The sequence below is a fragment of the Phyllostomus hastatus genome, unplaced genomic scaffold, assembly GCF_019186645.2.
Source record: "Phyllostomus hastatus isolate PE091 unplaced genomic scaffold, TTU_PhHast_1.1 phas_scaffold_585, whole genome shotgun sequence".
Taxonomy (NCBI): Eukaryota; Metazoa; Chordata; class Mammalia; order Chiroptera; family Phyllostomidae; genus Phyllostomus; species Phyllostomus hastatus.
The window spans coordinates 20,628,564-20,655,333 of NW_025334037.1; the positions used below are offsets into that span (position 1 = coordinate 20,628,564).

Sequence of the window (26,770 nt, forward strand, 5' to 3'; positions counted from 1 at the left end):
AAGAGGCAATGCTGGGTAATTTTTTTTTCCATTTGAACCGTTCACATTCATTCAGTTCAGATTCACACCTGACCACCCTTCCTGGACACCGGGCGCACATTCCCCGGGCTCTCGGAGGCGTGAGGCGTTGTCAGCCAAGCGTGGGCGGCGCCCTCCGCAGAAGAGCACACTGCCGTTCAGCCACAGCAACCCCACCTCTGCAGAGCCCAGGGGTGCGCTTCTCCGGTGTGCAAATCCACCCGTGTGACTTGGAATAACAGCAGCTGATAGACTACGTCTACCCATTCACATCAATAGTATCAGCAAACTGGGTCCAAAGGGAATAAAAAGTGGAAGTGACGGTCCTGAAATCAAGCCCCACAGAGGGAACCACAAGGTTCTCATCTAAAAGCAGAAGCCGTCCATCAGTGAGTGTCGAGCCACTGATTCCTCCGCATTCGTTCTCTGCAGCCGCAGCTCCTGACAATCGTTGGAGGGCAACTCAAAGCCCAGTGCGTTTTTGAAGTCTTTTTATTTTTCTTTGCAAGTGAAACGAAATCCGACCCATCTCACTTTCTCAATCAAGCAGCCAACATTTATCCAATTAGCAACCTAGAGAACTTTCGTTGTGTTAACAACTTGTAAGAGAAGAGATGACAGACATCTCCAAGGACGCATGTGACACCATTTCCATACTTAATGAAACCAAGAATCAGAGTCTGTGCTGGTGGGGATGAAAGTCGCTTCTGGCGAAAGTCTAAAGTGGTTTATTCCTTTCACAAACCCTTCTCTTTCATTCCCTTTCCCATGATTAGGGTTGTGGACAATTACCCAGAAGGGAAAGTGGAGGATGGAGGCAATTATCTGGATAATCTAGGCCAAGGACACGCTTTTCTTCTCTGGAAACAACCAGATAATTGTGACCTGCCCCCCCGCCCCACCAAAGAGAGGGGTTGTTGACCTGGAGCAAACAGTGAGAAACTGCACATCCCCACTGCCAGGGGGTGAGGGCCAAAGTTCTCTATAGAGCATTCCATTTTTTGGGGTCCCAAACCACCTTTTTATTCAGGTACCTCCCAGATTCCCAGATTGCCTCACTTTGAGTTGACATGATTCTTTCCCTTCTGCCTACACCTCTCTTCTTCTCCTTTGTCTTCTGACTAGAATATCACCCCAGCTCCTCTCCACCTCCACCAACCTTCCCCAGCCTCCCTGGCTGGCTCCAATCCTACTCGCTCAGTGAAACTGTCCACACTTCTGGCTATAGGGTCACTCCTTCCTCTGAACGTACACTACTCGTCTCTTCCTAGAATTCTGCCTCGAGTGTTCAAGGGTTTTCTGTTTTTTAAAGATGTTTTTAAACATTTTAACACCTCAAAACTCTGTCTACCTAGGCTGGCAGCCATGATGTGTCTATTTTGTTCTTTTATTTCCTGCATAGATGTATAGGACATAGCGAGTACATAAACGGAGCTATAAAAATGCATGTCGATCGCTTCACTCCTGTCCTTGGGTTTGCGTGTGAAAACTCAGCCCCGCCATCTTTCCTAAACTGCTCTGATACCTACGTCACTTTCCTTGATCACACTGGGATGTTGTGATTAGGATGAGTGGGTGTGGGGCAGTGCAGGACAGAAGCAAATGGTTTCAGGGATGGTTTCCAACCGAAGACGAATAAACGTATGGTTCCAGTGAGAACTTAAGAGAGAAAGACACTTTTTCCATGGGCTTGAAAACATGTATGGGAGCTACCAAAAAGTCCAGCACCTCTATCTCTATCTCAATAGACTTCAGAAATACCTGTGGTTACCTTTTATGCAGATGGGCTGCTTCCCTGACCACTCTCCATTCTGCTGGCAAGTTCTGTTCTCATTGCCACTAAGAACATATGAGCTGTTACAAAAGAAGGAGACGACAGTGCCAATTTTTGCATAGCGCCCACTGATGAGCCCAGGGCCTCCTGTGATCTTCTTGTACCCATTGACGGGGCCCCCGGGGTCTGAGCAGTTTCTTTCTTCAACGACTAGAGAGAGAACAAAAGAAAAGGAGAATTTAAAAGTCTGACGCATTGCATCGTAGAATTGAATCTTTTCATGTTTCGTTGAATGGAAAAGGCAGTGATACGCAACGAAACTACCAAGACAAAGCTTACAATAAAGAATGCATGTATTAGTCATATCATTCCCTTTGTAAATGATTTATTCTTAAATCGAAAAGTATTTCATTCTCTAGGTAAAGAAACTTGACGCCACATCTGGCTCACGTTCACTTCTTTCTCAGAGTGTAGGGGCTGGGCAGGCCTGGACAGAATGGACATTCGCCTGGATTTCATGGCCAGCATACAAGGGTTATAATTTTTCAGTGTTTCTGTATTATCTCCTTTGTCCCCTAAAACTTGAGCAATTAAACTAGATTATTTCCTATTTTTGTTGTACCCAGAAAGTGGAACTGATTTTCAAAAAGATTGCAAATATACAATGAATTTACATTTTATATTTCATCTTCAGGAATATAAGTGTATTGAAAGTAATTGTTAAAAACACTAGAAGACAATATCAATTCAGAGATACAGCAAATTTCCCTGGATGTCCAAATATAACTTTGCATCTAAACACCGACCAATATTCATTACAAAGGTATTTCTATTCTCTAATTCATGATGGACAGCTACTTAAACAGCATCACCAGCTATTCTGAGCACTGAACAGGATATTAGACATATCCTGAAAGTATTCTATCAGATAGCTAACAACCATATTTTTCTCAGATGGATTATAGCACAGTACTGAAGACTACTTGCCTAAGGACACAGAGCAAGGTCCCTGAAGAATTCAACCTTTAATTCCTGATTTTGGGTACCAATCACTCTATTAGCCTTCCTAGTCTCTTTTCCACCATTTTTTTCTAAGACACAGGCTTGCTCCTAGAGGACAGTGTCCATGCAATGCAATCATGCTTCCGGCATGCTGCACCTAAGTCCCTTCGTATCCTTTTACCAACTTGACCTTCCACATGAGCTTTATTGCTGAGAGCTGGCCCCTGCCACCTTCAGAGGCCTGCCCTCGGGTGTGGGCACCAACTTCTTCACAGGAAGAGCTGAAAAATGCCTCTGTTTTTATCCCCTCGCTCAAGAATCCAGTCACGGCTTTGCCTTTTGGAAGTGCAGCATGTGCTTCTACAGAGAAAGACTATGAAATGTCGTGAGCTATCGATTTCACTGATTGTCTCGCACCTTCTATTTAATGAGAGTGTCTCTGTGCCCAGCAGGATAAGGCATCGGCAGATGTTTTTTTTTTTTTCTGTGACTATAACACAGAAATTTTCTGTTTAAATCAAGACATAGAAATGATGACAGTTAAGCCTTGAGACATCTCAAAGTTCTCCTGAGCTTCACTTAAGTAGTTACAAAAATATGGATTGGGGCCTTCCTTCCAGTTATTTATTCCCCAAGTCATCAGGGGAATAGATATAGATGTTGTGTATATGCAAATGTATTTTCTTCATTAGCATCAATTTATCCTAAGTGATTATGCCTTCCTCAAATGTACTTCTAAAATTACACCAGAACTTATGGCCCTAACCCAGGAATAAAGTAGAGAATCATGGGGGCCTGAAGTGAATTTGAATGGGGAAGGCATCTCAGAAACTATCACCCAACCCCAGCCGTTAACTATCGTCTGAGTTGAAACAAAGATTTCATCAGGTACAATCAATAGAGCTGGGTTGGTACCACCTAACCTGTGGTGTTTTCGGAAGAAAATCTCTTACTCTGCAGGAGGGAGCTTGGGTGAAATGGAACCAGGCCTAGTTTAGATGCTCCTGCTAAGAAGAACCGCTGGAGATCTGTTAGAATCTGCGCCCCCTGTTGCATCACATTCGTGTTCTCCCTGTGGTACTGGACGGCGCTGTGGACACAGAATTACTGTTTAACCAGGGCACATGTTGAAGTTAATGCAGTGTGACCAGTCGATCAAGGGCACAATTGCGAAAGATGAGATGGTTAGCAGAGGCCCAGTGACCCTTTCCTGTGACAGGAGCAGCCACATTCTAACCCCCATCTGAAAAATGTGAGATGGCAAAGTTTGACTGAGTCCTTCAGAAGAGTCCAAGTCCTTTGGGAGGCATCAGAGGCTTGCCCCACGAACAGCACGGGAGTCTCCACTCACTTCCACCACCCCACCGTGTGAAGAACTGGGCTGGTTCTTATGCACAGAGAACAGTGTGTGTGCTTGTGTGTGTGTGTGTGTGTGTGTGTGTGTGTGTGTGTGTGTGTGTGTGTGTGAGATATCAGTTCTTGGATCTGACACTGGATTTTTTTTTCATCAATATACAGAAAATCATATTTTGAGCATCCTTCAGACAACGCAACCCTGAAACAGAATATTATTCAGCATTGATCAAGGGCTTACGTAATAGTTTAAAGAAACAACCCAGTGGCGACCTAGTGAACCTGAGCTCTAGCCATCCATTAAGTCAGCTCCTCAGAGAAATACTTGCACGGAGTGGCTGCGGGCTGGGGGCCCCCAGAAGCAGGCTGGAAGATGAGGTTTGAGTGCAGCTAGTTTTTCAGGTGCACATCCCAGGAAAGACCAAACGTTGTGCAGGGGAAGTAAGACAGGGACATTCGCAGTAACAAGGAAGTTATCACCGGAGGCAACTGAGGTTCAGTGCCTTTAAGAAACTCTGGGAGACAGTGTAGAACCTGCTGCGGAGTCATCCTACCCAAGGATCAAGGGATACAAGTCATTACCTACCCACAGCCCTCAACCTGTTATTGAAAAATGACGAATAAACAATAACTTCTCAGCGCCTCTAGCCTGCCCACACACATGAGCCAGTGGGCTCTGAGAGGTACAAAGAGCCCTCTGGTGGAGTTGCCAGAGCGTGGGGTTGGAGCCCGTGGGGCAGTGAGCACAGTAGTGGTGTAAGCATAATAAGGCCCTTTTTTTTCTTTTCAGGGAAGGTGAAAGGATCTAGTTTTTAGAGATATTGGGTATAAAATCAGACTAAATATTTGCTATTTACAAAACTGAAGGGGAAAACATTTTTCTAGCAACCCATTTTTAGACAAAGAGAGGAAAGGAATTATAATAAAGTGGATAATCACATTTCCAAATGAACTTGTTGTGTTTATGTTCCTTCAATACACAATTAGAACCTACAGCATCCAAAGCAGTTCTCCTTTTGTCTTTCCTGCCAGGAAGCTCAGAATCAGAGTCATTGGAGGCTGATCACTTCATCTGATGCAAAATTTGAAGCTGAATTTAACTCTCTCATCCTATCTAGCATTTTCGTTTGCTCACTCTTGCCCTCCTTCTACATTATTTTGTTTTCTGTTAATTACTATTATTTATACCTGCTTGCTTTGATGTCATTAGTTTGATGTCAAATAGTTTGATGTCATTTGCAAAGCTGCACTAAAAACATACATTTCAGCCCTGGCTGGCGTAGCTCAGTGGATTGAGTGTGGGCTGAGAACCAAAATGTCACAGGTTCGATTCCCAGTCAGGGTACATGCATGGGTTGCAGGCCATGACCCCCAGCAATCGCACATTGATGTTTCTCTCTCTCTCTCTCTCTCTCTCTCTCTCTCTCTCTCCCTTCCCTCTCCATAAATAAAAAAATATTAAAAAACAAACAAACAAACACACATTTCTTTTCTAAAATTTTATACTAGTGAAATATTTACGGTACCCAGAGAGACACCAGAAGGGGGAAAATGAAGTCAGAATACTATGTCTCTTCAGCAGGAGCTGCATATCACAGCTGTAAGATCATCTGGGAATATGAGCAAAGCAGACAGATCCGGAGTCAACAGAATTCATTACCCCGCTGTCTAGCTGGGTGGGAGCTGGGAGCCGGAGGCACGTGACCCTCAGTTCTTCACACACTCTTGGTGTCCACTCGCTCTCACTCGTCACCGAAATCAAGGAAACCAACTGTGACAGAACTCCGGTCGTGTTTGGAAAAGGCATTAACTTTCCCACTGGGGCTTTGTTCATTCTGCAAACCTGATTTATCACGAGACCAACCCCCTGGATGGGCTTTCTCTCTTCCTCACTTTTTCCCCCCCGTTCAGTTTTCATTGGAGTTTGGTGCCTCTGGACCAAATCCAATTATCTTTTACTCCCACAAGGGTCTTCCCCAACCAGGAATAATGACACCAACTGGTGATGTAATCTCCGCTGAAAACCCTTTTCATCCCTTTCCAGCTGATGGCATCCTGCCCCCTGCTGTTACCCAGCCCTCAGTGGACATGAAAGAGACAGTGCTCGTGTGAAATTATGCCTGGATTGCACACACTGCTATTTACTCATCCAGGAGCAGTTTGGAGGCTGAGGCTCCCAGTTAGCGATTTGATCTTAATCGGTATTGTCCTTGGCCCCTGGTACACTGTGCCTCTCAGATACCGCTTTTCAGGTGTTTGGATGGCCTAGTTAATTGAACAGCTGAAACTTCCTGCGCCTAAGAGACAGGAACTCCCAGTCCTTTTGCTTTGGTTCAAAATCACCCTGACACATCCTCATTTGGTAGAGATGACAACCTAGGTAACTGCTAGAAACTTTGCTGTCCTATACCTAGTAGGCCTGCTTGGTTATAGCCTTCTTGGTGCACCCCCAAATCTCAAAAGGTTTCTGACTGAGGTCTGGGTGTGTGTGATGGGGGTGGGTAATAACACAAAACCGCTGAGAAATGTCCCCCATGGTATTCATAGTCCACCTTCAAAATACAAGAAATGCACACCATGAAAATGGCCCACACGGAGCACTTCTGCTCTCTCTGGCCTTGGGAGTCAAGAGCATGACCTTTCAGAAGAGTCCTGAGCTGCCCAGCACATTGGAGTCCTAAGAGGTCAGCACTTCTCACCATTGCCATCACTGACGGCCTCACTGGAGGAAGTTGTTGCCGGGAATTATTTGGCATGTGGCATTCTCCTCCACACTTTGAGGAGCCAAGATTGGAATTGTCTTATGGGTCTGCCAAGTAGGAGAAAAAATATCAATACTGTATAGGCCTGCCTTACTTCTTCTGGTACCTGACAGACACTCAACAGCTCTGGCTGGACGAATCTGTCAAGCAAAGAGGATGATAGTGCCTCACCCATGGGGATGTTGTGATAATTAAACAAGGCAATGTCTCATAAAGCACCGAGCCTGGCGATAATGAGAACAGAGATACTAATAACTCCAATTGCTATTTTTTTTAATAGTTGGATACTAACAGACATGCTTTAAGTTTTACAAAGACGAAGCTTTTATCTTCTGAATCAGGGTGAGGGACAAGGAGAAAATGCCCCACAAGGCAGGAGCCTTTAAGGACAATGGGGGCTCTATGGCTTTCACCAAGGGGCCTGAGTCAGACTCAGGGTCCCCGGTGGCAGGGATGTTTATTTCTGTCAGAAGTTCATTGTGCTTTGCCCGTATGTTCTACTCTTTGCACCCTCTTCCCTTGGCGGGCATACAGCCCATTCTAGTAATAATGGCTTAGCTCTTAATCAAGAACCAAAATAAAGTCTGCTTCCTGCATGAAGTCCTGCCTCAGTGACCTCATCTGCCCAAGAAAAAGCTAAGAGGGACTGGACAAGCGGCAGGCCCATGGAAGCACATTGTTAACAACAGAATGGGCGGGCCTGGCCCTTTCCACACTGATGGGCACTCCATCCCCAGCTCCTGGAGACAGTAGGGTGGGAGAGTTGATTACCTGTCCTCTTACTATTTGGCTGGGATGCTGTCATAACTGAAACATGCCAACTAGCAACATGCACCCCTTATATGCCGACCCGCAAGCATCTTCCCTGAATGAGATGTAGTGATGCTTTGGTTAAGAGGCCACAGGCCCATGGAGCTCAGCAGAGTTAATGCTACAATGATGCTTGGCCTATGTAGACTCAGGTTCACCCAATAAGGAATGATCCAAATGAAAAGGAAAAGTTTCCCTTGAATTATAAAAACAAGCAACAAACACCTTGATAACCACAGCCTCCACTGTGCTTAGTGACAACTTTCGCTGTCCAGATCTAAATTCAAATGAGATGGCATCCCTCTAAATACGCCAAGAAGGATGTCAGAGGTTCATTTCTATGTTAGGAAGGGGGAGTAGATGAGGGGCTCAGGTGGAAGGTGATGTGTAAGAGACTAGCTGTCTGCCAGCTGATGATCTTCCCGGGGCTCCTCCAATCCTTGAAGGCTCTGAGTCATCAGTTCCTTGTGGGTACCAACCACGGATTTTCCAGGAATTATCCCTATCCGCACCACAACCTCCCAAGCCACATTGCTCACTCTCTTTTTGGCCTTGACCTTCTAGTAAAATATGTAAATGATGCTCTGGAGTCCCAGTCTCCTCTATGACCACCAGGGGACTGACATACAGCCCACCATATGTTCAACAAGTGACTGCTAAAAAAAAACCTGAGAAAAAATGAAAACTAACCATACAACATGATGCTTGGGTAACACGTTCTGGAGTTTCCCATTCTTCCCACCATTATTCCATTTATCCTCTCTAACAGTCCCCTGGCTGGGCTGTCCCGGCTACAGAGGTACCCCATCCATCATGCCCAACATGGGTGTCCTGTCCTGGGATCCAAGATTCCTTTATAACAATGACACTGGTAGTGCCTATCTCCCCCTTTAAAACCAGATCGTTCTTGCCTGTAGGCAGTGCAGTGGTAGCAATGCGAAGTGTCTGGCAATGATTTGGGAAGAAGGGTTCACAGAGGAAGCTCAGAAAGTGTGGAAGAACCTTCTTAAACTCTGGAAGGAACCCTGAGGAAAGTGTGTCCTAATCGTGCAGTCTGTAGAAACTAGTGCCGTTGCCCTAAACCCTTTCCCTGGAGGATCCGCTGCTTTCTGCCGAACTTTTTAAATGGCCATAACGGGGCCAGAGTGGTAATAAAAATAATGGCTTCTGTTACTCGACTCAGAACTCCTGTGGGTCATGTCCTTCCCCACTAACAGTCTGAGAAGTATTTGGCATTATTTTCCTGAACATTATAAATGGGGGAACTGAGGCTCTTGGGAGTTAAACGAGCCTTGGGCATTCAAGGTCACCTGGCTAGTAAACCGCAGGCTCAGAGTCATACCAAGGTCTTTCTGAACACAGGTCCAAGCTCTTCCTCCCCTGGAGTGCACTGTCTCTCTACGAGTAAAGGTGCGCCTGTCTTCCATATACTAAGGGCAAGATGGGACTCGAGAACAAAAAGCCAGTAACCAATTCTGTTTTACAATGCCTTAGCTGAGAGATCCGAGAACAATGTGTATGAAACCCAGCGAGACTCCCAGCATATTATTTATCTGCGACTCATCGAGGGGGAGGGATGGGTCTCGGCACACTCTCACTGCATCAGTGTTACTGTTTCCATGAAAACCCCAGAGTTCCTAACTGCTTATTTCGGAACTTCACGGGTCGCCCCTTTGAAGCTCAAGTATAAAGTGCGCCTCTCATCCTGGGCTCTTTTCTTCCCAGCTCTTGGGACTGGCGAGTGGAAAACCTTCCGATGCTCCAAAACCCGAATGAATCCAGCTTCACCATTTCTCTGTAATTGGTGGAAGCTGATTTGTTGTGTTCCAAGGCGCGTCAGAGCCCGCAGTGCCAGCATTGTGCCCGGACGTGGTCCGCTTCACGACGCTTCATTAGGATGCAGGGGGGAGCCCCGGCATCTCCAACTGGGCCAGAGGAACAAAGGCAACGTGGAAATTGGAGCAGGGCAATGAATCCCTCGCTCTCCACTTTTTCAAAACAAGATTCTGACCATTTACTCAAGAACTTATTTTTGTCCCTGTGTCCCACACAAAGAAACAGGAAACTTCAGAGGGAAAAGGGGGCCCCAGTTTCTTACATAGTGGCCCAAGGAGGCTGGGGTCACTGAGGGTGCTGGCAGGAGGCTGGCTTGACCCCACAGCTGAAGGGAGAGCCACTCCTCCCCGCTTTTGTTTTTCCTCTCAGAGAAGGTCACCTGGGAGCAGGGGAAAGTTGTTCTTTCCTGGGAAACAAGGGGGAGCCTGAACACAGCAGCCCTTAAATATTGTATTTGGGGCTCTCGCACCCCCTCACCAACTGAACGCCAATTGTTATCTTTCACCCACCACCCCCGGAAGTCCCAATGAGAAATCTCCCCTCAGACCCACGGGATTCCTTTGGAAATCAATCCATGTCCAATTTGAACCCAGTTTCTGAAATGCAAGTCCTAATTCTTATTTTGAGGACTGGCATTAATAACAGCTCATTCTAAAAACTGGTCAAATTTTTCAGTGATCCTTTTGGCAACAGCCTTCAAAGGCTGAAATATCCACATCCTTTGAACTGACAGTTCAGCATCTACGAATGTATCTTACAAAAATAACCTCTACACATGAACCAAGAATTATGTGAGGACAGTCATTCATTGCAGCCCTCTTCACAATGGTGAAAAGCTAAACACGATAACAACTTTATCTTAAGGAGCTGGATGGATATATAACTGTCCCTCCATCCACACAATGGAATATGCAGCTGTTATTTTTTCAAGTGAGATGGACCAGCATGGACTGGCCTGGAAAAAGTATCCATGACACAGGCACTGAAAACAAGTAGAAAAATTGTATGTGAGCTTTAATCCACTCTTGTTTCTAACAGGGCTTTTCAACTGTGGCATGGCTGATGTTTGGACTAGATTCGCTCTTGGTGGTGGGGGCTGCCCCGTGCATTGCAGGAGGCTCTGCAGCACCCCTGGCCTCCGCACAGGAAATGCCAGTAGCATCCCCCCCCCCCGCCCCCGAAATCAAGACCACCAACAATGCTTCTGGACATTGCCAAAGGTCCCCTGGAAGTGGGAGTAGGGGACAAAACTTCCCCCGGTTGAGACCCAGTGGTTTAAAAGAATGATTCATAGACACCTCATGTTTGCACACCATAGAAAAAAGTCTGGAAGGATGCCCACTAAGTTGTTCACTGCTGGGAACCAGGGTTGGTCCGGAAAAGCAATGTTCTCCTTTTATCTTGCATCTCTATGCTGCTTAGTGAGATGTAGGATGTTGCAAGTATATACTGCTTCTATAATAAAGTTGACTATTTCTATTTCTATTCCACTCCCACTCACAGGCGCACACACAGAATTAGGATTTTCTTTGGAAAGGAGAGGCGAGCCCTTAGAGAGGACTCGACACTGAGACACACGGTACAACCAGACGCAGCAAGTGATCACATCGGGTCTCACCGCGCCCCGTGGGGAGAATCACGTCTGAGAGGTTGGGAACAACGTGGGACATGTGAGAGGCTAGTCTGCAGCTTTGAATTGGATGCAGACCAGTGGCTGGCACCCTCTGCTTCCGGCCCTCCGTCTGCCCGAAGTGGCATCTGTCTCTCCACAAGGACTTCGGGAGGACAGAGCATTAAAACAGTGGCTAAGAAGTGGTTTTCCCTTATCCAATTTGGTACTTCATAAATAAAAGGTGGAATTCTCACTAATATTTGCCTTGGTTCTTTTAAAGCTATTTTTTAAAAATATATTTCAGCCCTGGCTGGTGTAGCTCAGTGGATTGAGCGCAGGCTGCGAACCAAAGTGTTGCAGGTTCAATTCCCAGTCAGGGCACATTCCTGGGTTGCAGGCCACAGCCCCCAGCAACCGCACATTGATGTTTCTCTCTCTCTCTCTCTCTCTTTCTCCCTCCCTTCCTTCTCTAAAAATAAATAAATAAAATCTTTAAAAAAAGATCAGTAGTTTAAAAATATAAATATAAATATAATATATATATATATATTTCAGAGTTTGGAGAATCCCAGCATGCTTGGGTGTCTTATTAACCTTGAAAGCTTTACCTCTAGGGAGATATTTTCAGTTCATTGATAAACTAATGAGAAAATCAATAAAGTTTTTTTTTCATTTTTTTTCTAGATGATACATTGCTCTGGAAAAAAATGGTAAACATGGTTCAGGTTTGTTCAGAAATGACAAGGTAAAATACCACAGACAAGGTTTCCGATGTCTCCTTCATTGACTTAGTTGGAACTCATACTGAATTTCTGAGAAGAAAAAAAATCTAAATCTTATGGAAAATAATCAAACATTGGGTCCCCACACTGGTGCCAGCAAATGACATAACTATTCACCACCAATATCTTCACTCAGTTACAGCTACAGGGGACCAAGGGAATTATGGGTTTTGAACAATGTTTTGAAAAGCAGCAGGAAGAATTCTCTTCCCATGTATACAGGTGTTTTGAGTTGACAGTTTGAATCGAGGTATGAATCAGTTCATAATGGCATTTTATATTCTTTTTCATTATGTTCAGTTTGTTTTGTTTTTCTGAAAAGAGTAACAATGCTGAGAAGTCCCTTCTTGGCTCATAAACTATTTATAAACAGTTTACTCAAAACTTTTGGACCAATTTCTTTTTCCTCCCTGATTAGAGACCCAGCTCTTATAGACACGTTAGCTTATTTGGCAATGTTTCACTTTTTATCCAAGCTTACCTTTTGTTTGTCAATATTGTGCAGTTACTGCATCAAGAAATCGAGCCTTCTTTTTTTTGCCCTCCGTCCCACCCCAAACTTCAGGATTTGCCATTGTCAAGACTCCGGAATCACTCTATAGACAAATTCTCGAAACAAAGAGAAAACAGCCCTTCTCTCCTCTGCCTCGCACACAACACAACAGCCCAATGAGGCAGGGACCACAAAAGGGAACAACATTCTCTGAGCATCTGGCACAATCACACTCAGGTCCACTGTGCCAGACCCCAGCAAGGGCTGCTTTGAGTAGAACGCCATGGCACACGCAAGGACACGTTATTTGCAACCAGGGCTTCTGTCTGCATTTGTTTGCAAGGAAAATTTGTGAACTCAATTGAAAGATGTATGAACTCGACAGAATGCTGTCAGACCAGGCCCCTTATAGGTGACCACAAAACACCTGTGCGTGCCAGTTAGCAGTAATTGCAGCAGACACTCTTGGTGCTCTGCCCTCAGATGCCTTTTCACTCTTTCTGTGGGCCTCTTTCTACACTCCCCCCACCCAAGGCTGTATTGTTTTGTCTCCCATGGCCTGCACCCACCATCTCTTTGGCTGCTCAAAGGCTACTTGCAACGACTTGGTCCACGAGCATAGAAAGTAAGGCGTGTTCTTCTACTTTCCCGGGCCAGCCCTTAGCCAATCACTGATTGCAGTGGGGGTATGAAAGCATAGCTGTCTTGCTTTAAAGCCAGGACATACTCTGAGATATAACTTACATTCCATTTCTCACTTCCAGTTAACAAGGAGGCTACGATTTCACCCAAATTCAAGCCGTTATTTGGCTTCTTTCTCTTTCCAACCCAGCTTCCTCGTCCCTAACCAGCCTCTCCTGGGGGCATGTCTTTAATACATCACCTGTACACACATTCGCACCCCGGGATCTGCTTCAGGGAACCCTGCCTAGGCCGCCCTCTGTCTTCCTTTGCTTTCCCCCAAATTTTGATTCTTCTTCTGCATGCCTCATTCCCTGTTGATAGTTGCAGTCCATGACACCTGTTTTAGGTCTTACACTTCAGTTAGGACACATGTCATACACAGGAACTTGGTTACTGGACTTGGCTCAGGCTTCATAAGTGATCTCTGGCCACAGCATTTGAATTCCTCTCTGCCAGTGGCACAGTGCTGGGTACGGAACCTCCGAGATATATAGTCCCAGTGCTGCCACAGGCAGCGGTCAGCACCGACTCTTCCCAAGGACAGAGAGAGCCCCTGGCAGATACATGTTTAGACTCAGCAGATACACAGTTTCTCTCCTATGGCAAAAGTCTGAGTCTAATATCAGAGGCGAATCATGTCCTACCTTTCAAGAACACAAGTTAGAAACTCCCATTGCTTTGGAGTGAGTCATTCCTTTGAGTTAGTTTCCTCTTACTCCTGCTGTTTGGTTGACCCCGGTGAATAAGGGCTACTAGTGATCTGTTTTTCGCTTCTGTCTGCAGAAACGGGAGAACTTGGGTGATTCAATAGGACACCCAGGGATGGCCAGGCAGGAAGTGATGGAGGACTTGCTTGATGAGATTTATACTGGTGAAGTTTCATAGTTGGCAGATTTCTTTCCTCTCTAACTCCTCTAATCTGTACCCCTTCCTCCAACCCCATCTCATCCCAGAGAAGCATGGAGCTTATCTCGCTAATTCAGGATAAGCTCCCTCAGAGAAAAACATGGAATGCTTTCTCTGCATATTCATAGGATACACAGTAGTCCCTCAATAAATGTTGGTTGGTTTATGTAGGACTCACTTAACCTTCATTCCATAATTATAGGATAATCATGTAATTTGGCATCCAATTCAGGACACTTTTTAATCCTTACCCAAGGACATTTTTTCATTTCTTTTAGAGAGCAAGGGAAGGATTGAGGGAGGGGGAAAGAGAGGGAGAGGGGGAAAGAGAGGGAGAGGAGGAGGAGGAGGAGGAGGAGGAGAGAGAGAGAGAGAGAGAGATCAATTGATTGCCTTCTTGTACACACCGCAAGTGGGGATTGAACCCACAACCTGGGTGTGTGCCTTGACAGGGAATCAAACCCATGACCTTTCAGTCTACGGGATGACATTTCAACCAACTGAGCCATACTGGCCAGGGCGGGGACACTTTTGAATATTAAAGAGCATGCTATTAATAATTTTACCCAGACAAGATGCATAAACTGGGACTGTCCTGGGAACTGGGGCTCATTATCACCCCACATAACTACCATCTTCAGCGCAGGGCTTCAGACTGCACCAGCCACTCTGGAGTCTGGGGATAGTATGCCAGAGCACAGCTGCAAATCAGATCTTGGGACGGACAGGGAGTTCAGACTCTGAGTCACAGGAGAGCTGATGACTGTTGCTTCAACTGTTGACCCTTGCACATTGGTTTTGAGCTCTGAATTATTTGGGCCAACGAAGGCATATGTTTTTCAGAGATACATGCAGCAGGTGAGGGCTGGAAATGCCAACGGGCAAACCTGGGTGGTTCCAGACACCCTGATTCAGAGGCAGCCCAGCCTTCCTGAGATCCAGTGGATGGGAGTGTCCACATTTCCTGCCACCTTGAGGAGACCAGCCCAGACACCAAGAAACAACATAGCCAGAAAGCTCCCAAAGCCCTCTTCAAGCCAGCCCCACATGACACTTTAACTCCCACACCCCAGGCATACTCACGATTTTCACAGCGCTGCCCGGTGAAACCTGCCAGGCAGGCACACTTGTAAGATCCCATTTGATCAAGGATGCAAGTCCCGTCATGGAAACAAGGGGATGAGGAGCATGCTGAAAGAGAAAAAGCAGTTTCTCTCAGTGCCACTGTGTGGTGCGTCCATTTCCTCAAGCCCGGGGTCCTGACCAGAGGCCTTCACTTGTCCATCGAAGTCTTCTTGCTATTTTTTCATTCCTTTTTTGAATGCATGCTACCATTGTTTGAGAACGCCAAAAACAGGGATTCGGGAACTGTCAAATGATGCTGATGTTATCTGATGTTCTCAAAGGCCCCAGAAGGATGCTCAAGACACCGACGGTCCGAAGAGCCCAAGCCCAACACAAACAGGCACACCTGTGACTAAAGCAGAAGCACCTTCCACCCTTACATAGGGACACCAGGGGACAGAAGAAGCCCCAGGTAGCTTTAGATCATCCTTTCCAAGGAATCCCAGCACCCTGGGTACTGGAGGAAAGGAAGTGGGAGATGATCTTCAGGACCCTGCTGAAAGTGTACTCAAGAGTTCCCAAGACACACTCTGCAAACAGAAGCCTCCTGAGATGGTGAAAGTTCTGGGCTCCAATGGGTTGGGGAAACACAACTGGTGTTAAATGATATTAACCAGATTTCCCTTCTGCAGAACTTCTCAGGATATTCCACGCCCTCATATACAGTGCAAATATCTAAGAACATGTATGATGTTCCACCTTTCATGAATTTATTTGACCTGAGAACCTGCATTTTACAGTGTCTTGGGGAACATTTCTCTGTAAAGAACACTTTAGGGACCATTTGTCTGCTTGGGATCCCCCAACCCCGTGTTCATTTCCTCACTTGTAGAAATACATTGCCCAGCCCAGTTCAACAAGCCTGTGTCTGCTCTGTTTAAGGCGCCAGAGAGATGCAAAGATGAACCAAGAGCCTATGAGCCAGATCAAGCTTTTGGAAAAAAATTATACCATGACTATAACCTGAAGCTTAACTCAGTTAGGGTCAAAAAAGAAAAGAAAGATTTATGAAATATTCAAAAAAGGGCAAAGCCGCAGCCCACCAGGACAAAAGAAAACATTTATCAGAAGAAGAAAGTCTGATATGACCTTGAAAGTCAGGATTTGACATGCAGAGCTGGGGAGGTGACTTTGTTCTTATTTTGGGGGTTTTATTTTAGAATTTTTTTTATTTTTTCAAGTTTAATATTTTATTGTTTATGCTATTGCAGTTGTCCCAGTTCTCCCCCTTCACCCCCTCCACCCAGACCCCCACTCCCCCAGGCAATCCCCCCACCATTGTCCAAGGGTCATGCATGTATGTTCTTTGGCTAAACCCTTCTCCTTCTTTCAACCAGTGCCCACCTCCTCCCTGCCCTCTTACACCTATCAGTCTGTTCCATTTTCTATGCCTCTGATTCTATATTGCTTATTAGCTTATGTTGTTCTTTAGATTCCACATGTAAGTGAGATCATATGGTATCTGTCTTTCACTTACTGGCTTATTTCACTCAGCATAACAGTCTCCAGGTGCATCCATGCTGTTGCAAAAGGTGAGAGCTCCTTCCTTTTTACTGCTGTATAGTATTCCATTATATAACCATACCACAGCTTTTTTATCCACTCATCTACTGATGGGCACTTAGGCTGTTTCTAAATCTTGGCCACTGAAAATAATGCTGCTATCAACATGAGGGTATATGTATTCTTTTGAATTGGTGTTTCAGGATTCTTAGGATCACAAGGCAGTTCCAGTTTTAATTTTTGGAGGAAACTTGGAGAATGACTTTAGGCAGAGAGAATAACTGGAGCACAGCGGACAGATGGGGTGTTTGAGGAACAAAGTGCTACCGTGTATCTGACAATGCAGACCCGTGTTTCCCAATGTTCTCCAGCAGAGGGTGATGCGACCACTTTAGAGGGGGAAGCGGCCCTCCCAACCCTCCCCTCAGTCACAGGGTCACAAGCTGGGGAGCCACCTCTGCTCCAAACTGGCTTCCCTGATGGCCAGCTCTTGCTGATGGACACAAATACCCACAGATGTATCTTGAATGTGACCTGCTCAGCCTCAGCCCACAGGGCACCACCACTGAGGGGCAAGGATTCAGCCTCAGGCTGACCGCCCACAGCAGCAAAGCCCCTAGAACTGGCAGCCATGCCCAGGTCCTGCACAGTGCCCCGGGGATGTCCTGGGGAGGCAGGCATACAGGTGATAAGGAGCAGCTGCTGGGTGCTCCCAGCTCATGTAGGAACATTCTACAGGAGAGGCAGAGGGCGGGGCGTCTGCTGGTCTCACAGAAAAAACAGGGTGGAAGACAGACCGACACCCCTGCCACCCACCCCCTTTCCTGAGGCTTCTGTATCACATGTTCCACGAGGAAGATTTAATGATCAAAGTGCCGTTTCCATTTTTTAACATCCAGTATCTTAAAACATAGAACTTTAAGCCCGAGCTTATTTTGCAAAACCCAATGCAATGCAGTCCCAGAACAAGGAGGGCTGGGATGATTCCTTGGGATTGGGCACTCTGTTCACTTTGGCCAAATCCTACTTCCTAACATGAACGGGGCAGGAGGCCAAGTCGGGCTTAGAGTTACTCATGAAGTAAGTGGCATTTACCATGGTGGTTTGGAGCACTGAACACCTATTTTACAGATGGCAAAGGGAGGCTCAGAGCATGCCTGCAGTACAGTTGACTGTTGAATGCTTCCTATGGACCAGACACCAGACACCATGCACTGGGCTCAGCTCTTCAGCTCTCTGTTTCCCAGAGCCTAAGTGGAGTGGGATCTATGGTTATTCCCTTAGTCACTGGTTAGGAAACTGAGGCCAAGAGAAGTAACAGAACTTGCCCAAGGTTACCAGGCTTAATCTGCTAGAGATCCAAGGCTAATGCTCTTAGCCATGACAGGCCCCACAATGTGAGCTCTGGAGCCAAACTGCTGGTGTATAAATCTCTGGTTCCACCCCCATAGCTGTGTGACCTTGGACAAATTCCCCTGCCTCTCTGTGCTCCAGCATCTGTACAAGGGAGATAGTAATTCCTAATTATAGGTCTCATGAACATTTCTGAAATACACCTTGACACTTCTTAGGTTTTTCCGATTTTTTCATCCTCACCTAAGAATATAGCTACTGAATTTTAGAGAGAGACAAAGGGGGAGAGAGAGAGAGAGAGAGAGAGAGAGAGAGAGAGAGAGGGAGGGAAACATCCATCAGTTGCCTCTAGTACATGACCTGACTGGGAATTGAACCTGCAGCCTTTTGGTGTGCGGGACAATGGTCCAACCCACTGAGCCACACCAGCCAGGGCACTTTGCCATTCCTCTCCTCCTTCACCATGTCCAGGTTCTTCAGGGAACCCAGCACACTAGGTTTTAACCAGGCTGAGCAGGGAGGGAAGCGGTGCACAGAGAGGAAGTGTTCATATGGAGCCCAGTCACCAAACACTGCATTTGCCTCCATGGCCTTTACCTGTGATCTCCTCAAAAGTGGCATGGAAGCCATCGAAATTCTTGGAGCCATCTGAATGGAAGAGGATGTGGAGTGAGGAGCCCGAGCTTCTGATGGGAGCTGGCCGCTCGTTGCCACAGAAACGCTTGATGATCTGGCCGTCGCTGTTGTCCCCATCACGGACCTCAACGTAGTCATACTGGCACATGTAATCAAACTCCAGGCTCAACATGACAAACCTGTGGGCAGAGAAGGTGACAGTGGGACACAAGTGGGACCCAGATAGTCCTGAGACCCCTGGGCAAGTTCAAGGCCAAATGATGTCCAGGCCTCCGGAAACTAAGTGCCACTGGCCTGATCTGATAGGAATCGGGTTCTGGAGGGATTGAGGTCAGATGAAATGTTTTGTAGTCGGGTGGGTGTGCATGTACACTGTGTGCGTGTGTGTGCGCACACAGAGAATGCCCGGTGAAGGGATGCCCTATCCCACTCGGGGAACCCTTGCATGTGTGGCTCCCCCTCCAGGGACACTTTCCTTCCCAGTTGGCAAGGCTGGTCCTTCCTGTCCTCAGGCCCCAACTTAAACGGTCCCTCCTCAAAGAGGCCTGCCTGACAACTCTTTCCAAAGGAGATTTTATTTTCTTCATCACGTGTCCACAAATCTTCATTTCTCCTTTTTATCTTCCTGACTGTGTGAGTGTACACGTGTGCACACGCACATGCCCGTGTCTTCCACTAGACCGCAAGCTCCTTGAGAGTAGAGTGCAGCCTCTGTCTCGCTCCACGGTGCCCCATGCCGTGCCCGGCACACAGAGATGCAAAGCAGATACTGTTCAGTAGATGGCTGAGTAGACGCTACATCGTGATTTTTACCATCAGAATGAAAAAAGTATATACGTTGCCTTGTAAGACTAAGTAAAGGAAAAAGCTCTCTGCGCTCTCTTCTGTTAGAGAAAAAGATCAGATGGTAACTATGCTCTTGGTAACAACAACTCTTGCCCCAAAGAATAGAGAATACCGGAACTTCAGAACTGAGGGAGATCTGATCAACCTGTGGTCACCTGAAAGGGGTTGTGCGTTTGGAAATACAGGGATGCATCAGATCCAAACAGCAAAAATGAGCCTAAAGCTCCCACTTCTAAGAAACGTGTGGAGACAAGAGAGGAAAAACTATTTTTCAAAAGATTCCCCATAGACTGGCTGCAACTCAGGTTCCCAAAATGTACATCTGTGTCTTCTCCCTCACAACCTGGAGAGGGAAGGACAGACAGACCAGCCCAGACCTGGTGCCCGAGGGGAGTAGGTGCCCATAGTAAGGGAAGGTAATTCCTATTAATTGTACTTTGATAGACACCTGAGGACCTGGCTTCTCATCCGGACGCCACCACTAACTCTGTGTGGGCCTTGAGCCACCAGTCCCTTCTCTGGGCTTCAGCATCTTTGTCTGCAAAGGGGAGGAGCGGGGACAAGGCCACCACCCCACAGAGACCCAAGCTTTTCCTGAAACTAAAATATGAGACGTTACAACTTGTATTTTACGGTCACACATTCATTCACTTGTTCACTCCTTCAACACATGTGTGACAGGTGTGCTCTGTGTCAGACGCTGTTCCAGGTGCTGAAAGTGACCCAGCCAGACACAGCACCTGCCTGCCTGCCTGGAGGTGCGTTTGGCTTCGGGGCATAGCCAATAAGCAAGGAGACTAGAAAACACAGTCAGTGACTGCAGAGAATGCTAAGTGCTGTTAAGAAGACAAGCCTGGTAAGTGCAGAACAGGTGACTGGGGAGGGGAAGCTCGCTACACAACATGGTCAAGGAAGACATCTCTGCAGACATGATAGCCAGGCAGACCCTTAGAGGATGGAACAGCCAGTCCAGTGAAGGTCACGGGGAGTCTATGAGTGCAAAGGCCCTGCGGCAGCAACAAGCTCAGCATGTTTGAGGAACTGAAAGAAGGTCAGGGAGGCTGCACGGTGGTGAGTGAAGGAGAGAGTGGTAGGAACTGACGCCAGCCAGGAAGACAGGAGCCTGATCCCGCATGGTCAGGCATTCGGACTTGACTCCAAGCTTGATGGGAAGGCACTGGACAGTTTCGGCAACAGAATGACTGGATATGGGATTTTAAAGGACCGCTTCAGTCGCTCTGAGCTGCAAGAGTGGAAGTGGGGAAGTCAAATAGGAGGCCATGAGAAAATCCTGGTGAGAGACGGTGGAGGCATGAAGCAAGGCAGTAGTCGCAGAGGCAGGTGGGAATGGACTTAAGATCATTTTACAGTTGCGAAAAATATCTGGGGGTAGCCTGGCTGTGGTCGGTGACAGAAAGGGGGCAGCAGAGCTGCCTGCTTGGCATTTGGGCTGATGGTTGTACGTACACTTCAGAGAATTTCCATCATGACCAGTGTCTCTGGCCAGCAGGCCCAGGTTTGACTAGAGGGAGGGAGTCTGTCTACCCACAAGCCTCCCAAGGACCTTTCCCAGGCAGATGAGGTGCTTCTCAAGCCCTCCGCTATCTGGGTCTTTGTTTGCAGGAGGGTTTTATTTTGCATCCTGGATCCTGAAGCAGTTCTCCAGTGCCCCCAAGGGCACTAGTCAGCCTGGTCCCTCAGTCGCTGAAATACTAACATGTGACATTTAAGTCCTGCCCTTGTTACTCCTGGCTGACCCACCGGGACCCCACTAAGCAGAACAATGTGGTCCCTCACTTGCACCTTGAGCTGCCCTTCCTTCAGAAAAGTCCAATTAACAAGCCATACTCCCAACCCCAGATCTTCAGGGAATGGAGATGAAACTACCACGGGTCAGTTTTGATGAGGACAATTAAGAAGGGGAACTGTTTTGCTGGATCCTTCCAATGTGGGGTGGGCTGTTGCCCCTTCTGGGGGCCGGAGAGCTGTTTGAGGACACAGCTGGCAAGGGGCAACCTCTGGGTGCATTGATCCATCTAGAAAATACTTATTAGAAGCCTGTGCCTTAGATAATTCGAGATCTCCATCACGATCGACCTCCTTGCTGGTTAGAAAAGGGAAGCGCTGAGTGGACAATGTCCCTAGAAATCCCTGGGGTCAGTGGGCCACTCCGCTTGCCTAGCAAGGATTAGGAGAGGTGCTTGCCAGGAAAGAGGAGATACACAGGAGACAGACAGCAGTTCCTTCAACATTTATTCATGCAGCAACTATCTATTGAGTGGTCACAATGTGTACCATGTACTGTCCAGGCATTAAGATGCAGCAGTGAACAGTCCACACCAAACAGGACTCCCCTGTCTACTCACCTACAGTTACAATAAAGCCAAGGCTATACTTTGGACTAGGGCATAAATTAAACATTGATGTGGACCTCAAAGCTCCAGAGAAGAAAAAACTTACCTTCCACTCACGTGAGAGAATTGGCTAATTGGTTGCAGGGGTGGCGGCTTCCATCTGTGGATCTGAATGGATCTGTGAGAAGCATGCACTCCGATCTAGAGATTAAGTTCCCTGAAGGTCGGACCTGTGCCTTTTAGTTCCTCATTTTCACCCGCCCCCCATGGAACCCAGCCCAGTGCTGAGCCAACAGGAAGACTAGGTAAAGATTTGTGCAGGGGTAGGCTGCTCTCAGGGTCTTGCTTTGTCATGTTATCCTTGGGTCAACTGTTATAGTGGGGTGAATGATAAGCATTTGATTGGCCATAGTTTTGGCCAGGCCTTATCTCACTGAGTCAATGAGAGGCAAAGAAAAAGGCTCTGCTATACCCTTTCTGCTTTTAAGGATGGAGTGCTGATGGTTAGCACCCTGGGTCACTGGGATCCAGAGCCCTTGGTCCTGTTACTCTGTTCCCTTATAACCTCAGACTCCCTCATGGTGACCCCAGCCCCTTACCTTAACTGGATGTTATACCCAGGTTTGGCGTGAATGGTCCATTCGCAGTGAGCATTTAGAGGGTAGCTCTCCAAAAAAATCTGACCCTTCGAGGCTCTCAGAACCTGGCCACATCCTGAGAAGAGAAGATTGGAGCACGGAGATTTGAGTCAATAGGAGCGAGAGGGAAGAAGGTCTCAAAGAGCGTTTGAGTGCATCCCACACCCTGAGAACAGAACAGAGAAGGAAATTACTATTTCTGAAGCTTCTAGCAATGTGCTAGTCAAGTGCATAGGTTAACTTATTTAACCCACCCCACAGCTTCAGAAAGGAAGTGGTGGTGTTCCAGTTTCCCAGCTGGGAAAACAGATAACCAGGGAGTGCAAGAAATAACTAGCCTAGCTACGGAATGACAGAGCAGAGATTCAAACCTAACTGTGTCAGACTATAAAGAAGCCACTCTGTCACTCCCCTTCTCCGGGCTGCCATATGTCAGCCTGCTGTCTCTACCTGAAAAAGCTCAAAAGCAGCCCTTCCTCACAGCAATGTATAGGGCCTCGTGGCTGTTGTCCAGAGTCTATACCTATATAAGGCCCTTTGGTCTGTGTTCCCTGCACATGCTCTGCCCCACACATGTAACCCCAATGCAACTCTCTGCTGACCCTTCTGCATCCATTAGAAAATCTGCTTGTTCTATGAGCAATAATGGAACAAGGGCCTCTCTAATGCATGATTCTGGAGGGTGGACATGATCTTCAGCCACTTGGACTGGACTAGTGGGTTTCCATTTTTCTTCTAGCTTCCAACCCCTTTTTCTCAAACTCCTATGAAGACCACCAGTTAAAACACGGCCCCAAGAAGGGTTCTTGGTTAAAGCAGGAGCAGAGATTCAGCTCCCAACTCTCACTATCACCCTCATCCCCTGAGTTACCTACAGGGAATCCCCAAGATTTGAAAACCACTAGACTGAGTTGTCATTAAATTATATCATATCAAATTTGATGTAATTTATGCTGAAGTGTAGGTGTGTAAGATGCACCCTAGTTCTACAAAGGAGTTTGGGGGAAATGTCGAGAATTGGTTTTATTTTAAAAAATGTATCTGGGTCATGTAAATAAATGATATTTTCTATGACAGTTGGCAATCTATGATCTGTGGGCCAAAACCCACCTATTGACTGTTTTTGTAAATAATTTTTTATTTGGACAGAGCCATACTCATTTTTTTTTGCATTGTCTATGGTTGCTTTTCAGCTAATAACAGCAGAGTAGTTGTAACGAGAGACAATATGATCCACAAAAATGAAAATATTATCTGCCTCTTTACAGAAAAAGTTTATTTACCACTGTCCCATACAGAAATCCAGTTTGACAACATAAACTGTGGATATGCAATTATATTCAATAAGCCCCTCCCGTAAAGTATAAATTCCCATTGCTAACAAAAATTAGTATCAGCAGACACTGCTCCATGGCAAGATGAGGGCAGTGATATTCCTATAGTGTTAGGAAAAGAGCCCAAACTCGACTTTGACAAGCTGGGAGGCCTGAGGCCTGTTACCTTTGTGAAAACTACTGCCAGGCTGCACACGTCATTACTTTAAAGGGTTGTTACTATTGCTGCCACCCTGCTCCACCAGCCCACCAGTGGGAAGCGTCTCCCACCACTTTCCATTGGGGGCTCATGTCTAGGCCTGGCCTCCACCCCGTCTACAATCTCAGCCTCCCCCCTGGTTTCCTCGCACCCACCCTTGTCCCCCAACATCTGATTCTGCACAGAGCAGCCAAAGCCAATTGTTAAACAAACAACTGAGCTCATATTACTGTCGTTTCAACCCTCTGAAGGCTGTCCACTAGGCAAACACCTTCCTACAACATTCACGGCCTTCCCTCACTGACTGCCCAGACTGACCCTCTGACCGGTCCCCACTGCCACTCACGTCCGTGCTCACGCTGCTGCAGCTGCACAGGCCTCCTCTCTGTTCCCGACTCTGGGCCTTCACCTTGAAGGTGTGTTTCCTTCGACATCTCCTGCCTTTGGGAATGAACCCCGACTACCACTCCTTCAAAGACACCGTCCTTGACCACCCAGCTAAAATGGCCCTGCATGCACTACAGTCACTGTCATTATTTTATTTTTCTCCACAATACATATCACTGTTTGAAATTATTTAGTTTATTTGTTTGCTCCATTTGGCTGAGCTGGGCCCTTTTCTAGCTTGTACTCCTAGGTGGTACCTGGCATATCACAGGGGCTCCATAAGTAAGCATAGATTGAATAAATGATGATAGCATGAGAGGCCAGGAACCGGCTGGAAGAGTAATAAACATTTTCAAATTTAATCCCCAAGAGAAACCAGGGAGAACAACTTTCATCTCCCCATTTCCCAGAGGCAGAACACTAAGGATGGGAGAAATTACGTGACTTCCCCAAGGCCAGAAGGCCAGGAAGTCAGACTGTGAATCACTCTTTCAGCTCTAAAGCCTTGGTTAAAAACAGAGTCCTCAGCATCCCACTGCCCTTGGTTTGAAACTCAGCCTTACCCTCTCTGGTTGCGTGGCCTGGGGCGAGTTACTGCACCTCTCAGTACCTCAGTGGCCTTCAGTCAACTGGGAGTAAACTGGCACCTACCTCATACGGTTTTGTGAGACTTGAATCAGATTATGCACAGGAAGCCCTCAGCAGAAAAATCAGTACATGTTAGCTGGTGGTAGAGCGTGGATGTGAACTTGAGTCTGTCGAGGACCAATGCTAGGTCTCGGCTGGTACCTGAAATTGTCTCTGGGGCTTTCTGACCCGGCCCTCTCCCGCTTCATTTTGAAGCAGCAGGATTTTTCTGCCCTACTCCCCAAAAAAGATACACTGAGCCTTTACCATGGCCCCTACTTTTTTGGAGAGCGCATTTCTTCTTCCCGCGCTCCTCGCGCTCCTCGTCACCCCCATCTGCCCATCTGCTGCCCAGCTACGGAAATGGTATGCCGAGTGTGAGGGACCAAAAAAGAAATCTTCCTGCACAGCCTCCACCCCTCAGGACAGGAAGCTTCCCAGCCAGCAAGGTGTTAAATCTCAGCTCCCACAGCAAACCAGCTGCAGGAACCCCAAGTCAGAACCAACAGCAAATGCTGCATCCCTGCATACGGAAGCCAGAATCAGACCGCAGTGTCCCTGGGCCTCTCCTTCTATCCGGGGAGCCGGTGCCCGTCCCCAGTCAGGTCTCCTTGGCAAGACCAGCGAAACACTGGCCAGTCCCTGGATCTCATGCAGCCTGTGGAGGGCTGGATGCCCCAACCCCACCCAGACGCCAGCCCCTGGCCCTGTGAGATGCTGGACCACTTGCTCCTGTGTTCCCGGGGGGCTATCCTTCAGAAGTAGCCAAGATTCCAAAACACACGCAACCTCTCTGTTATGCTTCACGATGTTTTCTTTCTCACTCGGAGGGGAGGGCAGAGTCCGCGCTAAGACAGGGGACAAGTTCCAACCAACCAGAGACAAAGAGGCCACTTCTCAGAAATGTGCCTGGGGGGAGGGTATTAGGCACAGGGGAGAGGAGGAAGGAGCCCCGCTCCGCGTCCACCCCACATCAAGGGGCTCCTTCAGCTCTCTTTCCACTTCTGTCCCCACTAAGGGAGTTGGCGGGCCGGGGTGCAGGGTGCTAACTGCACCTCTCTGTCTAGGGCAGAACAGTGGACACAGCGGAGTGTCCCCGCCAAGGAAGTACTGCTGGCCAACCAAGCAGGTGGTCCCGAGTCTGAAAGGCCAGGCAGGCAATGGGCCCGGAAGACGTGCTCAACTCCCTGACAATGTCTTGTTGCGGGGGAGGAGGAGAGGAAGGAGGAAGGGGAGGAGGAGGAAGAGGGAAAGGAGAGGAAGGAGGAGGAGGAGTGAGTGTGTGTGTGTGTGTGTGTGTGTGTGTGTGTGTGTGTGTTGGCATGTAGGGGAATGTGCCAACAAGGCCAGACTGTCCCCTGGTCTCCCAAATCCTGGACTCCTCTCCAGCCCACCTACACACACTTCCCTGTTGCTCGAACCCAAAGCAGGAGAGATCGCTGGATGGACCACGCTTCTACAGAGCTGAAAGGAGATCTTATTAATTTCTGAACTAGTAAGAGAGCTGGAAGGTTCCCAACAAAAAACGAACACCCCCAGGATTCAGACAAAAGTCTCGTTATCTCCAGCGTGGTTGGGGGGGAGGGACAGGAAAGAGACACAACATACTTCCAAGAAGTAGTTGGGGTTTTTTTTCCCTCTGTCAAGAAAAAGAATCTTTCTTGTTAAGAAAAAAAGCACTAAAAAACCCATTCAGACACAGAGAGGTATTTGCATTGTCTTTGCTTCTTCAGACA

General features: G+C 47.3%; 1 protein-coding gene across 1 annotated transcript in view; it reads right to left on the bottom strand.

The window, feature by feature from the left end:
- PAMR1 (peptidase domain containing associated with muscle regeneration 1) overlaps positions 1-26,770 on the bottom strand; it is a 63,773-nt gene that overhangs the window by 7,734 nt on the left and 29,269 nt on the right. The window contains exons 4-7 of the mRNA XM_045825383.1: positions 22,449-22,563; positions 18,611-18,828; positions 15,116-15,223; positions 1,790-2,002 (exon numbers count right to left, since the gene is read on the bottom strand). Coding sequence (XP_045681339.1) covers positions 1,790-2,002; positions 15,116-15,223; positions 18,611-18,828; positions 22,449-22,563 — 654 coding nt within the window. The remainder of the gene's footprint in view (positions 1-1,789; positions 2,003-15,115; positions 15,224-18,610; positions 18,829-22,448; positions 22,564-26,770) is intronic.